The 15,185-nt window shown below is 42.1% G+C and overlaps 3 protein-coding genes across 3 annotated transcripts; all 3 read left to right on the top strand.

Moving 5' to 3' along the window:
• Positions 1-4,564: 4,564 nt before the first annotated feature.
• Positions 4,565-6,216, top strand: LOC115685940 (uncharacterized). The gene has a single exon (XM_030611097.2). The coding sequence runs from the start codon at positions 4,765-4,767 to the stop codon at positions 5,785-5,787; it is 1,023 nt and encodes a 340-aa protein (XP_030466957.1). The 5' UTR covers positions 4,565-4,764; the 3' UTR covers positions 5,788-6,216.
• A 2,754-nt stretch (positions 6,217-8,970) lies between these two features.
• LOC115685942 (uncharacterized) lies at positions 8,971-11,183 on the top strand. Its single transcript, XM_030611099.2, has 2 exons — positions 8,971-9,105; positions 10,663-11,183. Exon 2 carries the CDS (start codon positions 10,663-10,665, stop codon positions 10,843-10,845), a length of 183 nt encoding a protein of 60 aa, XP_030466959.1. The 5' UTR covers positions 8,971-9,105; the 3' UTR covers positions 10,846-11,183.
• Positions 11,184-12,276: 1,093 nt separating this feature from the next.
• LOC115685941 (phosphoglycerate mutase-like protein AT74) lies at positions 12,277-14,623 on the top strand. The gene is made up of 2 exons (XM_030611098.2): positions 12,277-12,806; positions 13,999-14,623. Exons 1-2 carry the CDS (start codon positions 12,359-12,361, stop codon positions 14,409-14,411), a joined length of 861 nt encoding a protein of 286 aa, XP_030466958.1. The 5' UTR covers positions 12,277-12,358; the 3' UTR covers positions 14,412-14,623.
• Positions 14,624-15,185: the final 562 nt, after the last annotated feature.

Here is a 15,185-nt window from a genome sequence, read left to right as displayed (position 1 = left end):
ATGACATAATTACGTGCAGCAAAGACTCTTGCGATATTCCGTGTATTTTGTCTCCCTCTATTATAATTTAAGACAAATTTCAAGTGCAGCAAAAATTATTATAACCGCTTGATACAATACTTCAAATTGTCCATAGTTTTTAGGGCAGATCCAAAAGAGCGAAAAACACGTACATCTATTTTATCATTCCCTACCATAACTTGAAAACGCTATTTGTAATGGCATAAGTGGAGCGACATGGCAGAAAGAAAGACACTTGAAATTGGAACTTTGCTCCTCTCCTTCTAAAATGTCCGAAGACCAAAAAGTTATTGACTTATATGGCAAGAAAATTTGCTCCTTTACTATGGCCCTCACATGTTACATGGATCAATCATGTCGTTGATAGTAAAAAATGAGGATTGATAAGATTTTGACATTTGATACAATCAGAGAAAGATCCAGTCTTCTTACTATATAGAGATATAGGGGTGTGTAAAGAAATCGGAAACTGTTCGGATCACCCGGAACCGGACCGGACCGACCTAGAACCGGCAGTTCTCAATTCTAATTTTTAAGAACTAGTGAGTACTGGTCCGATTCCGGTTCTAGGCGTGGAACCGCCCACCTAGAGAGGACTGGTACTATATATACATATATATATATATAATTTTTTTAAAAAAATTCAACCAAAAAAAAAAGAAAACATTAGAAAAATGAAAAACATAAAATACCTAATCTGAAACTCGACTCTCAACTCCCATCAACTCACAGCCATGCCCCTGGCCGTTCATCGCCTCCCTCTCTCGCTCTTGGTTACCTCCATTTGCGTAAAGCTTGGTGGGACCGGTTTCATGGACCCACCCGGGAACCAGATTGGACCGGTTGTCCGATTCACAGGTAGATTCATAGAATCAAGGGGCGGTTTTCGATTCCAATTTTTCGGAATCAATCTAGACTAGACTAGTTGTCCGATTCCGAAGTAGATCCATAGAACCAAGGGGCGGTTTTCGGTTCCAATTTTTCGGAACCGATCCGGACGGTTCCCGGTTCTATGTTGGGAAGGACCATGCTTATCTCTATAGAGATATATGAATAGTTTTCATAGGGGCAAAAGTTTGAAGTTGAAAGTGCTTTTAAATTTTTTTTATTATATAAAGAGATATATGATGGTAGATGTGAAAAGTTCAAATTTTTGTTTGATACTCTGAGGGTCAATAAAATGTAGAACAAGTCACATTAATACAAACTAGAATCCAGCCAAAGCAATAGGGAGATGTTAGGTGTTGTTGTAAAACTAGTCTCACATGGATACGGGGAGGCTGGTCTATGTTGGCACCTCCACACAACAGGACCTCTCCTCTTCAAAAATGATAAGGAAAACTCCTTCATATTTCTCTACAGGTTAATATAAAACTCTTTGCTTTTGAAGGGGAGAGGTCCGGTTGTGGAGAGATTCTTTCTACCATCACAGGCCGGCTTCCTCCTACCCAACTGAAACTCCCAATAGTATTTGACAAAATCACTTAGAGATCTCTATGTTACTTTCACTTGATTCTAGTTTGTATTAATGTAACTTGTTTGGTTCAAACCCCGTCTTACTGACCCTAGAAGTATAAACGAAAATATTCCAACTTCTGACTTCTACTTTGATATATTTCTCTTTATAATAAAACAAATTCAAAAGTATTTTCAACTTCAAACTTTTGACCCTTATGAAAACCATCCATACATCTATATATATAATAAGAAGATTGGATATGATACCTCTCCTGACTGTATCAAATGTCTAAATCTGATCATTTTTCCGTGTTTAGGGATATGATTGATCCATACAACATGGGAGGGCAAAGAGGAGCAGATCTCGAGAATCAAGTGTCTTTCTTTTCGCCATGTGGCTCCACCCGTGCTATTACACGTGGCCTTTTCAAGTAATCGAAGGAATGATAAGATAGATGTGGTGTGCTTAACCTCTTTTGGACCTAGGCTAAAGACCAGGGTCAATTTGGACCATTGCAATAATTGTTACAGCTTAAGTCACTATCCGCAAAAAGTTGTTGATGCTTCAAATTTATCTTGAATCACGATAGAAGAAGACAAAACACAATGTGCACGTTTTGTTCCCCTTAGGGAATATCCCAAGGGTCTTTGGCCATATAGACACGTAATTCTTTCATTTATTACCCTCAATTTAAATTTGAAAAGCCAAACTTTTCATTCTCGAATGCCATTCATAATAGCATTTCAAATTGAAAAAACACAACAGCACATTGTATATCGATCGTATATCGATCCAGATATCTACTAAATACTAGTTGATTGTTTTTCTAGTCTATGTCAAATTCTCTTGTGGTTCAATGATGCATGAAGAAAAGTCAAAAAGAGTCCACTCCCTCCGTGGATTGGCCGGCCGACTGCAGTGCATGCCGTATGGGTCTTCAACTGAAAGTTGCCCTTCTCGCAACTTGCGATACATGACAATTGGCCGCCTTTGTCGCTTAATACCACAGATGAAGATGACTCAATATTTCATTTTCTTCACAAAATTTATCACATTTGATAGCAATGTGTATGTATGGACGGGGTAAATAGATATGACGAACTAAGCTGATTTTAAGGCATTAATTTGGCCCTAGCCAGTCAGCCCGATAGTCATTGGTCATGGATGGAACGAAGTTGGGTTGTCAGATTAGAAGGTTGCGGTTCGACTCATATAAGAATGAAAGAAATACCTATAAATTATTCAATTCTAAACAAAACCTAAACACATATACACACATGACATGCGCAACATATTTTTAGATAATTTCATCGATATTTTTTTGATAACTGCTATTTTATTCTTTTGCCGTTTTGCATGCATGAGAGGTGAAAGATGCATGTAAATAGCAGATTAGAGCAAGCATTGATCGGTCATGGAGTTTTATTTTATCTCACTTTATTTTTCCTATTTTTGCAACACGTACAACATCTTCTTGGTTTGACCTGTTCCACATTTGACACCCTTTGACGCAATCTTCATATAACTTGATCCTTTAAATTTCATCCGCACGAATCGTGTTTAAAATAGTAATCACACAATTTTAGATCAAGCTATGCTAGCTTTACTAATTTTGTTACTTAAAACTTGGTTCACATGAACCAACACTTATGCCGATAATTCTTAACACGACCCATTTGCATGTACCAACACGACGCACAACTAAACAGGTTTGGGTTTAGCATATGGGAGTTCGTGTGTCATAAGTGAGTTGACCCATTTATGACAACAATGATTGTGTGTTCCATGCATTGATCCGCTTAACATGTTTAGACATGAATGAACGAGTTTAAGTTACCATATTAGGTGTCATCTGTTTACATGACACGATTAAACAGGTTCTAATCCATTTAATATTCATATCTAGAGAGTTTTTCATCCTAAATAGTTTATACAGGTAACCCCCATGTTAAAATGAGTAAAAGGTAAAACAAAAACATAATTGGGATGCAGAATTGTCATAGAATGTTAAAAAAAAAAAGCTAATATTGTAGATTTTATATGAAGCAAAATTATTCATATTATCTAGAAATGTGTCGAAACTGATTACACAAGTTCTCATGCATAAATTAAGGTGTTTTACCTCTACATGTTAACCTAAGTTTGCCAACAAGTTAACGTATCGTATCGTGCCGATACTTAATAATCGCTTTAGTCAAAGTGTTGTGTGACTTGCTTTATTAGGCGAGTCGAAGCAGCTTGACAAGTTTGTCGAACATGTCATCTTCGATAGGAGTGATCGGTTCCCGGTTCCTAAGTTTGATAACCTGTCACTTTTTTATTTTTTTTCCCACCACAACCAGAGAAAATAACAAATCTCAATATATTGACGGAAGTAACGATGAGTGAAGAGTCATTGTAGTGCGACGATAAGGGGAAAGCGTTATACATGAGTTTAGTTCACATTTTACTAATTTTTTGAAGAAATAAAAAATAAAAATATATATGTAGTCGGTTCGGAACCGGGAACCGGGAACCGGGAACCGGACCGACACTATCGGTAACCGGACCAAATCGACCAGTCCGGTCCGGACGGTCCGTTTTGCACACCCCTAATCTTCGGGTCAACAAAATTCCCGTTATACCACTGTCTCTACGTGATACGATTAACATGAAACAACACGAATTGTCAATCCCAACAAAGATAACTTTAAAATAAATATTGAATATTTTCGTATAGATCAGAAACTATTTGTATCGTTATCCCATAATAGATAATATTGCCTTCTTTTTTTAATTATAGAAAAGAGTACTTTTCGAGGGAAAGCGAAAGGGAGACGAAAAAGGAGGAGGACAAGGAGTGGGAGGAGGAGGACAGGGCCAGATCGGGGGGGGGAGGGGAAGGGGGGCTAAGGTACATCTGAGGCGGGACCAGGCACAGTTTTGCCCTATCAGTACAGCTAATCCTTTTTTAACACCTTTCGTCTCGTTGGCGCTCTTCTCACCATTCCACACCACCACTCTCTCTCTCTCTCTCTCTCTCTTGCCCTATCATTGGCTTGCGGATATTTTGACACCCCCATCTCGCTTTTCTTCAATTCATTTTTGCTTGTTCATTATTGTTGGATATTCAATTTATCTATTTAATTATCAATTGTTATTCTTCCCCATTCCTAAGTTTGTTCTTCACACCCTTTTCCCTCCCCCACTATGTAAGCCATTCCCTCTCTCCATCTTCCACTCCATAGAAGAAAAAAAAAGTGTGTGTTCATGCTCGCGCCCTTTTTGTCCCCCCTTTCCAAATTATGATCTTGAGCTTTTGCAAAAAGGGTCTCCACTCCTTTCTGGGCCTCACCTACTTCATTGATAGTCATACCGCCAACGACGCCGCCGTCGCCTGCCCCGCCACTAAAACATCACCTCCTGCCTCTGCCGACGACACAACCAACGACTTGGCAAGACGAGTCGGTCTTACAACGGCCACCGGGGACATGCGCCGCCAGCTGAACGTGTTGGAATCATCCGCCCTCAAATCATTGCCAGTGGCGAAGAAGGACCAGGATAGGAACAATAATATGGGAATGTTCTTGGATGGCGTAGGGGAGGTGGTTGATGGGTTGATGTCGTGCACCGAGAGCCTAGGGTTTGAGAGCTCTGATGAGCGGAGGGTCGATGACCACATGATGATGGAGGACATTGAGAGCATGAGCAACAAGAATTGTGATGATGAGTGGCATCATGTGGGGAGGACAAGGTGGAGGGAGGAGAGTGAGAGGAGGAGAGAGAAGAAGTTCCCACCTCCATTGTCCTCCTTGAACCACAAGGGCCAACCTAGCTTCTTCCTTAGGCCTGTGAGGAGGGATGGGAGGTTGGAGCTGACCGGGGTGAGGATCGATCGGCCCAAGATCCTCCGCTCCTCAAGGCAGGATGGGCGGCTGCGGTTGGAGTTCATTAGAGACGAGGAGGAGGAGGAAGAACAAGAAGAAGTGCGAGAAGAACTAGAAGATGAGAAGGAGCAAATAATAGAAGAAGAGGAGGAGGACAGCAACCACTGCGAGGTGCAGGATTCCAACGATTCGATAGGGTACTGGATAAGCGAAGAGACTGGTGATCACGACGAGGAGAATTTTAAATTTGAAGAAGAGGAAAGGATGGGTGAGGGGAGGTTTCATCAAGATCATCATCATCATCAACTGAGCAATGAAAGGTTTGGGAGACGCCACAAATTGGTGAACCACCGTGAACACCACCACCCCTACCATCACCATCACCTCCATCACCACAATAACTTACATGTGTGGAGGCAACCTTGTGTGACCATAATGTGAAGTTACCACATGTTTCACACGCGCTTGTGTGAAAAGGACTCGGGATGGGAGGAAGGTGGCTATTATTTTGTGTAGAAGATTAATGTGTTTTCCTTTTTTGTTGTCATTGGGTTGTGCATAATATGTGAATTTTGAGAGAGAGAGAGAGAGAGAGAGGTGATGATGTGTCTCAAAATCAACCAAAATATTTCGGGCACAAGCGGTTGATGTGGAATAAAGGTGGAATCTTTGGAAACGGGAATTGACAGCAATGTGGTCTGCAGCTGGCTGGAGGTTGGAGAGAGAGAGAGAGAGAGAGAGATGCGAAAATATCAGTTATGTTTTTACCAAATTTAGTTGTTCTTCAGCTTCTAGAACTGAGCAACACGCATCATCATCTTTCCAGATGCAAATGGCACGTATTCAAATAGAGAAAAAGAAATTCTGAAATCCCAGTCCAGCCTCCAGTCTGTCACTGCAACACACACACACCCCCGCCCACCCAAGTTCGTGTCGTGTGTGTGTGTTGCGGGAAACGATGTCTTCATATTCTGAATTGGGGTTAAACGGTACGCTTGTCTTGTAAAGAACTGTTCTTTTCTTCCCCACAAGTGGTCCTATCTTTGTCTCCATATCAGACTGCAAAATAAGAGAAATCTTGGTGAATCCACACATTCATGATCTCTGGACAGATGAAGAAAATGAGAGAAACTAAGACACGTGACCAAGTTGATGAAAAGGAATGGAGAGAGACCTCTTTTGAATTGACAAGACAAAGGGAAAGCTAAGGACTAGGAATCAATTGAATCGTTCAGATTTACCAATATCTTATTATATTGTGAGTAGCAAACTTAAATTTGGATTTTCTTGGTAGTCACTTGAATTCACTAGTATTATACATATGAAGCTACCGTGGATATTTGAAACCATGCATTAGAAGTCATCAATGATTACTTGCTCCGTAAGAAGTCGTTTCGCTACATTTACTTAGGGCTGGCGAAATGGGTTTGTGACTTAGATTTAATAAACCCAATTTGATATGGGTAACTCGCTTTTTTTTTTTTTGTAAAATAGGTTAAACTAAGTTGAGAAAAATATAAAGCCCAAAAAAAGGTCATAAATAGCGACCCATATTTGAACTTATTTTTCTAAAGTCACGCGCACTATGCACTAGCCAAATAAGTTGCTTTTAGATTTAGATCTAGACAATCAAATCCAACTTGGCGAGTCTCTTTGCTCACATATTAGACCTTTTGCTCGCTTCTCACAAGAATCCAACTTCGCTCCTCTCTCTCTCCTCTCCGGTGACCACCCTTGTTGCGAGGGAGACAAGTGAGGACGCGCTGCGAGAGCATGTCAGCAAGTACGGCGACGTCTCGCATGCGGTCGTCCTGATGGAGCGAGATGCGAAGACTCCGAAAGGCTTTGTGATTCGCCGGAAATGTTCCCCGACGAAATATAATTCACCGAGCGTTGTTCTTCGGATTTTAATGAGAGGAGACCGGGTTCTGTGGCGATTCCGAACAAGAGATATCCAGGCGAAAACAAAGAACTCATTTGCCTTGTTCAAGCAGTATGAATTCAGGCCTTGACAAGATTCGATCAGAAAGAACCATGAACTTCAAATTTCATAATCAATTTGAACAAATCTGACCAACCTCTGATTGGCAACGTTCAAACTCATCGATACAGTGCTACACAACTATTAGGCTTGAAACATAGATGGCTATAACTAAGGAAATTGAAAGTACAATGCTAAAAAATTAAAGATAAAAAGATAGCATTTTTTATTGTGTGTTCCAGGGGCTTTTGCCTGCTATCGGATGATATTTATACTGTGAGCACGGTAATCATCCCTTAGCGCCATCTATCGGATCATACCAAATAACTGCCCTTGATCTTATCTCCGCCATTTTGTCTTTATGACACCTGTCCAATAACTATCATCAATCTCACCTTTTATCATTTATCTTTCTAACATCTGTCAGTTCATTTTAAGTAACTATTATTTGACCTAGTTTTTGCTTTGACACCTGTCCTTTTATGTATGGTAACCGTCATCAATCTCGTCTTTATCTTGACACCTGTCCCTTTCTGTAAGGTGACCGTCATCGATCTCATCTTTATCTTGACACCTGTCTCCTTCTATAAGGTAACCGTCATCGATCTCTTCTTTATCTCGACGTCTGTCCTTTTCTGTTAGGTAACCACCACTCATCGTGCATAAAATCACTGTTCTTTTTCTTATAGATAGCTTCGGTGGCCTGGTCTTCTCATAGTGGCAGTTTCATCGATAATCTACGATACAAATTCTTGGGCGGCAACTGTTTCTTCTCCGATTTCTGTCTTTTCAATTTTCAAATACTCAAACTTCCCGCCAGCACGTTTTAATGATTGACAACAGTCTGCTACCATCATCTTGACAACTATATAAACTTTTTATGGCTTACGTCATTTATCATCGATGATCCTATGCATTTATCGTTGTTGTCTTGTATATCTCCTAATTTTTATTTTTACTGTCAACAACCAAATTAATTATTGGTGTCAACACTTTGACTTCGTCTGGTTCTTCGACCTGGCTTTGGCAAAGACAGCCCTCGAGGACAACGAACATGTCATTTTGGGGAAGAAGGTTGGTGCGGTTCTTTTTAAGGTCTGACTAGGCTAACCATATCGTTACATCGCATAATATGACGAGTCAGATTTGTCTTTAATTTCATGTCATGTCTTCGATTCCATATTTCTCACGTTTGAGTTGTTGCTTTTGTAGACTAGCTAGTCCCACCAAAACCCTAAACTAGTAACACATATTTGAAACTGTACATATGAGATGTTCATAACTAGAGCAAATAATGTTGTGCTAGTGATAGGTTTGAATGAGGATATTTACATAGTGTCATGTATACGATTATTGTGCCTTTTATACATTATAATGATTTAGCAACAACAAGATAAACCTTGGGAATTATAATCCGACAATGATTAAGCAAAACAATATTTCTTTAACTCGCAGGAAGATTGGCTACAATCTAATAAGTTTTTTTTTATTTTGATTTAATTATGCGTAATCCTGAGTAAATAATCCTCCATACAAGGAATTGGACCGGCCGCGGGCTTTGGTTGGGCCGGAGTCGAAACACAATTCGGCCCACTTTCTCGGCCCAATCTACATAGGGAGGCCCAAGAGAAGCGAAGGGGAGAAGAGAATCGCGAATCGTTTTCCTTCTCGTTTCAGATTCAGCTGAATCCATCAAGTTCTTCTAGGGTTCACTCCCCTGCAGCTCCTCCGAAACTTCAGCTTCAGCGAATCTCTTCCTCCTTGTCGCGTCAGAGACGGTAAGGCTCTCCAACCTTCGCAATTCGTTCATTGCTCATCGTCGGGAAAGTTCGGAACTTTCTGGGTTCTTAAGTTCTTGCTCTGGGTAGGTAGGGATTGGATGGAGCAAGCGATGTTGCATGTCCCTGTTGTATTATATGCTTGTTTTAGGTGTATTGATGCATTTTTGTTCATCACCCACCCGGGATGTTGTACTCATTCAGGCGTGAATGCTCTGAGATCGCCTCGTGTTTGAGTAAATTACAGTGAATGTAATGTCCTCTGAGACCGCTATCAGAACAAGAGATGTTGAGTGTGGACCTTTTCTTTTTCTTTTTTCAATCTAGTTTAACTGGGGATTGTTGGTATGGTTGATTATGTAGCCGATTGGGATGTGTCGTGAATTCGGTTGGTTATGGCTCTTGTCATCTAGGATCACGGCACGGACAGTCCTTTGTGGATTTTACTACCGTAAACAAAGTGAGCCGTCAATTCTGTTCTATTTGGACTTGAAAGGGTTTGACCAAGACGAGAGTCACAAGACGATGTCGGCATTTTAAAATACTTCCTGATGCAACCTTTTCGGGTTTGGCCCATTTGGGTGGGTGTGTGGGTGGGTGAGGAGGGGCAGAGTCGTAACTGAGTCAAGCCACGTAGGGGCTGTTTGGGCTCTACTCCTTAATCACTCAGAACGCGATTTGGGTTTTTTGTTTTGGAGCTCAAGTAGCCTCTGGAATCGAGCTCAGAGTACCCAGTGGCTCTTGAGCTTGATTGAGTATCTTGCACATGATGTTTTGAAACGTTCTGAAGGAAGTATGATATCATCATTATGACTGCACTTGTATGTTTGTCTGCTTCAGATGCAAAAAAAAAATCAGTTGAGGTATAAAGTTGTCCTCCTTGGGAATGAACTTTGATGCCCTAGTTAACATGAGTAATTGTTGAACTTTTGTGTTCTGTAATTTCTAAAGAGAAAGCCTATTGAAGTGTATTATCTCTTTAAATGTGAAGTTTTTAACCGATTTTCATCTTGTTTTCTGGGTTAACTTGCGGAAGGTGTTTCACCATTCCTGGATTTCATAGTCTGAATCCGTATTTCAAGCTTTATATTGATTGTTTCGAGTGATTTTGGTGGATTGGTTTCTATGTTCTGCTGCTTCTCCTGTATCTATCTCAATACATGATCATTGGACTTTTTTTTTTTGTTGATGGTGTCATTTTATGGTGCTTCTCTGCTTATTTAAAAATAAAAGTGTCGCAATCAAGTTTAAGTATATACAAGAGTTATAATTGAGTTTTGGGTGCTGCGTATGTGAATTGAGAGCTCGAGCTTAAAACTAGATTGGCTCAACCCAGCTCTTATTCCTGTGGGGAATCACTGTACTTTAGCTGTAATTCTCTCAAGACTAATCCTTCTTATACCGAAATATGTTGTACATGCACATTGGCTCTTACCTTGATTCCCAGACATAATGATGTATGGGATCTGATACCGTGATACGTGCAAGAATTTCATCTTTGTTTTGTACGCATATCTAAGCCAAATTTAAGAAGGCTATCATGATCATTGCATGCAGATGGCGGGGCCATTTGCATACAGGAATCTTGCTCCCAAGACGAAGAACCTGGTCGTCGCGGGTGGTCTGACGGCGTTTGTGTTTGGAGTGTATTTCTACACAATGAGAGCTGTTGGCGGTACAGATGAGCTCCAGACGGCCATCGATAAGTTCGAAGAGCAAAGAAGCAAGCAAGAAGCTTAGGCAGAGAAGTCGTCCAATGCTCGAGACTGGATGTGACTTCGACGGTGGCCTAACTATAATTTTGGATTTCCTGGACTCCTCACTCGACGTGCACACTTTTTGATTTTGTTAATATATGCACATATGGGATCTCAACTGCTGTGACAGTGCATGGTCGACGCCGAATAAGGCATGCTCGTGTTATGAGACGATCCCGTACTCGATGTTGTCCGTATCGGCCCTAACATATGAACATGCATGGTGATATTCATTGGAGATGGGACTTGTAATCGCATCAACGAATATGAAGCCGATTGGACTTGTGATCGCATCGATGAATACGAAGTCTTAGCGCAAAATACCATGTAAGCATTGTTCTATGACCCGAGAATTGGCTTGTTATAAGCTCTTGGATAAATGAGCCTTACGGATGATGGCTCTCAGCAATGCTGGAAGGTGTAGGCTTAGAGAGCCTTGACAATGGCTTCACCCCTTTAAACCTACAACCAGCAATGGGATGGACCAGTCCTGGGTGTTTTTGATTCTAGGGTGGCCGCATGAAATCCTGGTATGAGGGGGCTTAGGGCACTGCATTGGTCTTTATAGGATGGACCAGCAGCAATAGGATGGACCCGTCCTAGGATTGAAACATTGATTTACGTGAAAAGCTTTGAAGGCTTCCTAAGATTAATATGTGGGAGATGACCGAGTGTTTGTATTTGTCCAGAGCATGAATGAAATTCCAATTGAAATTTCTTCTATCTAAAAGAAGGTATCTTTCTGCATATTTGGAGGAGTGAGAACTTTATTTTGTGATTGCAGTTAATAGCGTTCTCAAGTCCAAGTTTCGAGCCACGGTGATCAATATTTTCGTTGTTCATTCGAGATCAACGCCACGTCTCGATCTCCGACACTCTTCGGTCTTTTCCCTCTAAATTTGGACAAGAGCAATTTGTTCAACTCGAAGTCGTGACCGAGAAGATCGGCTTGAGAATCGAATTCCATCATGACACAAATCACGGGAGCCGAAATTCGCAAAGAGGCATCAATTAATGCACGGACCAAATCTCAAACCATCCGACTCCGCATCAACATCATAATGTCGGTCTCTTGTGCTTTGGTCGATATCTAACGGCCCACATTTCGATAGAAAATTCGCATTTGATATTCCGAAAAACTCAAGCGACAAACGACGAAAGAGAAAGAAATCTCAGTCTGTGCAGTTTTGTCCATGCGACGCAGAAACTTAAGAGTATCTGATTAGGGTAAGGCTACAAAAGAAAAAGACAGAACAAGGGCAAAGGTCAAAAGACAGAGAAAGCCAAAGGAGCGAAGCTAAAGCCAAAAAAGCTTTATACACGCAAAAGAAACGAACCACACCGTATCATTCCACGCCGCACATTCCATCACAGCAAGAGACGGTTCGGCCGCACTTCTTCATCACAATCTCAATCTGTCCAAAAAACGTCAGAGTCACAGGAGAGAGAGAGAGAGAGAGAGAGATTGCAGAAGAAGAAGAGGAGGAGCCGCGACGATGGTGCATCCGCAGCACGGGTCGTTGCTCCCGAAGCGCATCATCCTCGTCCGCCACGGCGAGTCGCAGGGCAACCTCTCGCCGTCCGCCTACACCACCACCCCCGACCACCGGATCCCCCTCACCCCGCAGGGGATCGCCCAGGCCCGCGCCGCCGGCGACCGGCTCCGCTCCCTGGTCTCCTCCGGCGGCGGCGGGTGGCGCGTCTACTTCTACGCCTCGCCGTACGAGCGGACCCGGTCGACGCTCCGCGAGATCGGGCGGTCGTTCGGCCGGAACCGGGTGATCGGGGTGCGGGAGGAGTGCCGGATTCGGGAGCAGGACTTCGGGAACTTCCAGGTGGAGGAGAGGATGAGGCGGGTGAAGGAGGCGAGGGAGCGGTTCGGCCGGTTCTTCTTCCGGTTTCCGGAAGGGGAATCGGCGGCCGATGTGTTCGATCGCGTTTCGAGTGAGTTTTTTTTTTTCTTTCCATCCTTCGGCCTTCGATTTCGCGTCGGGGTTGTATGTTTTCGATCAATGCAATTTCATGTGATGTCGGCTTTGCTTCGTCGCTGGTCTAGTGTGCGGATGAATCGTGAGAGTGTGTGTCCACAAGAGAAATCAGCTGAAGGAATGAATTTGTGTGGATGGCGTACCAATGACTTGCTTGATCATGTGTTTTTGTTATTGGTCAGAGAGGTTTGCTGTTTGTCGAACTTGCTTGAGTATGCTCTTTCTTAATTTTGCTGAATTAGCTGACCGAGCAAGCTCGATAATGGGAAAAGAGAACGAGAGGGTAGAATTTCGTGACGGGTGAGATTGGATTGTTGAAGCTCGACTCCTGACCCAGTGAGAGCTCCTCTTGATCTTGCCTAAATGGTTTCTGGCCAGGGGGGAGGGAGGGAGGGAGTCAACGAATTGTCTTAAAGCTCAATTATTTAGCTGCTGGTTCCACCAGCCAATCTACAGATTGTTGTTCTTTTCGGATCCTCTGAATGATGTGCTTTGCAATGCCAAGAGCTCATACTGTTTCCTGAGTGTGCGGAAAAGAGAATGCAAGCATATGGTCATCCAGCTTTGGGATTACTGCAGTTGAGGATATAGCTTATCATCAATGCAAAATCCCTGCGCATAGCATTGAACCCATCTCGCTTAATGTCTTTTAGACCACCAAGTATTATGGTTCATGAGTAAAGTTGAAGGTAGAATCTTTTAGGGTGAAAGTATATTGATGACTGGCCTTCCCGTATCTCGGTCACCTCGTAGGCATAGGTATGCTTTTTTTGTCGACAGCATGCTTTATTAATATAATATACTGTATAGTGGATTACAAGTTTTACAGAAATTTCATACCAATCTTATAGAAGATGAGAAAAGAATAACATGGACTACTGAGGTGACAAAATGGTTAAAGTATTTTGACCCAGCTAGCATTCTAACGATAAGTTGCAGTCCTTGGTTGTTCTATGATTATCAGGGAAATAAGGTAAGCTGACACACGAATATGCTGCTTTCATTTATTTTTTAGTTTGATGTAGAGTGCTCTTTGGAAGATGTTCTACCCCAAGAGGGATAGCCAGATGAGCTCCATGAAGCCTTGTTTGTATAAAGTTCTGGTCTTTTTACTGTGCTTATAATACTGCTGAACTGCGCTTCTGCAGGTTTTATGGAATCATTATGGAGAGACATCGATATGAACAGGCACCATATTGATCCTTCTCACGATCTGAATCTCATCATCGTATCTCACGGATTGACATCGCGCGTCTTCCTCATGAAATGGTTCAAGTGGACGGTCGAGCAATTCGAGCAACTCAACAATCCAGGGAATTGCGAGTTCCGTGTGATGCAGTTGGGGGAAGGCGGAGAGTACAGCCTTGCTATCCATCACACAGAGGAAGAATTACGAGAGTGGGGCCTTTCCTCGGAGATGATTGAAGATCAGAAATGGCGAGCTCATGCGAGGAAGGGCGAATGGAATGAACGTTGCCCTTGGTACCTCGATGCTTTTTTCGATGGATTCGCCGACTCAGATGATGATGCTGGAGAAGGGGATGATTGTGTATGCCCATAGGCGCTGCTAACAATTGGGTTCTTTCCAATTTGAGTGGCAGATTGTAATGCCATTTAAAAAATTCTTTAAAAAAAAAATTCGACATTGTTAGCATATGCCCTGTAACCTTTTACCTTGTATTCGGGTTTGTGATTATGGTAAATATGATAGGAGAGGAAGATAAACGCAAAGCATTCAATTAACTGGCGGTGGTTGAGAACTACCATTACTAATTCTTTTCTTTTCTCTTCTTTTTCGCTACTTACAAGCATCCGTTTTAATTGCTACTTTACGGTTTGAGCGCGAGAGCCGGAGAGGTCGCAAGGCATTAGCACTATGATGTTATCTTCCAGCATGCACAAAAGATGCAGAAAATTACCATGTTGGAGTCGGAACTTGCGAAATAGGAAGATCGAGGTCTGTAATAACTCGCCGGGACCTGAGAAAGATGAGTCCACACGTAGGTAGATGGAAGGCTAGCAAGAATATATACTCGTATGATCATCCTGGCAAGGACGAAGAACGACTTGTTCTCCATATATATGTCTGTATCACATGCCTCGCTGAGTTGCTCGCCTTCTTACCCCAAGAACGAGCTTGTACTTGAACTGTTCTCGATCTCGGCATAAATTGAATGAATGTCCATGTATCACCACTCTCTAGTTCATTGTCAATCTTCTCGTAGCTTTTTTCTCCAGGAGGATGACAGAAATTCTTAAGACACGCCTCTCATTGCAGGCTGTAAAAAACTCGATGCAAATTTTGTAAGTCGAGCTGTGGCGAATTGCTCGTGAT

The sequence above is a fragment of the Syzygium oleosum genome, unplaced genomic scaffold (genome assembly GCF_021117445.2).
Source record: "Syzygium oleosum isolate NSW1041296 unplaced genomic scaffold, Sole_v2.1 Sole_v2.06, whole genome shotgun sequence".
Taxonomy (NCBI): domain Eukaryota; kingdom Viridiplantae; phylum Streptophyta; class Magnoliopsida; order Myrtales; family Myrtaceae; genus Syzygium; species Syzygium oleosum.
Note: the sequence above shows the minus strand (reverse complement) of the source record. Positions and strands in the feature narration are given on the sequence as shown.

What these genes read in the sequence shown, in the direction of transcription:
- LOC115685940 (XM_030611097.2), top strand. Translation starts at nt 4,765, where the DNA reads ATGATCTTGAGCTTTTGCAAAAAGGGTCTCCACTCCTTTCTGGGCCTC.
- LOC115685942 (XM_030611099.2), top strand. Translation starts at nt 10,663, where the DNA reads ATGGCGGGGCCATTTGCATACAGGAATCTTGCTCCCAAGACGAAGAAC.
- LOC115685941 (XM_030611098.2), top strand. Translation starts at nt 12,359, where the DNA reads ATGGTGCATCCGCAGCACGGGTCGTTGCTCCCGAAGCGCATCATCCTC. An exon ending in TGTGTTCGATCGCGTTTCGA is followed by an intron (nt 12,807 to 13,998) that starts GTGAGTTTTTTT and finishes GCGCTTCTGCAG; the next exon opens with GTTTTATGGAATCATTATGG.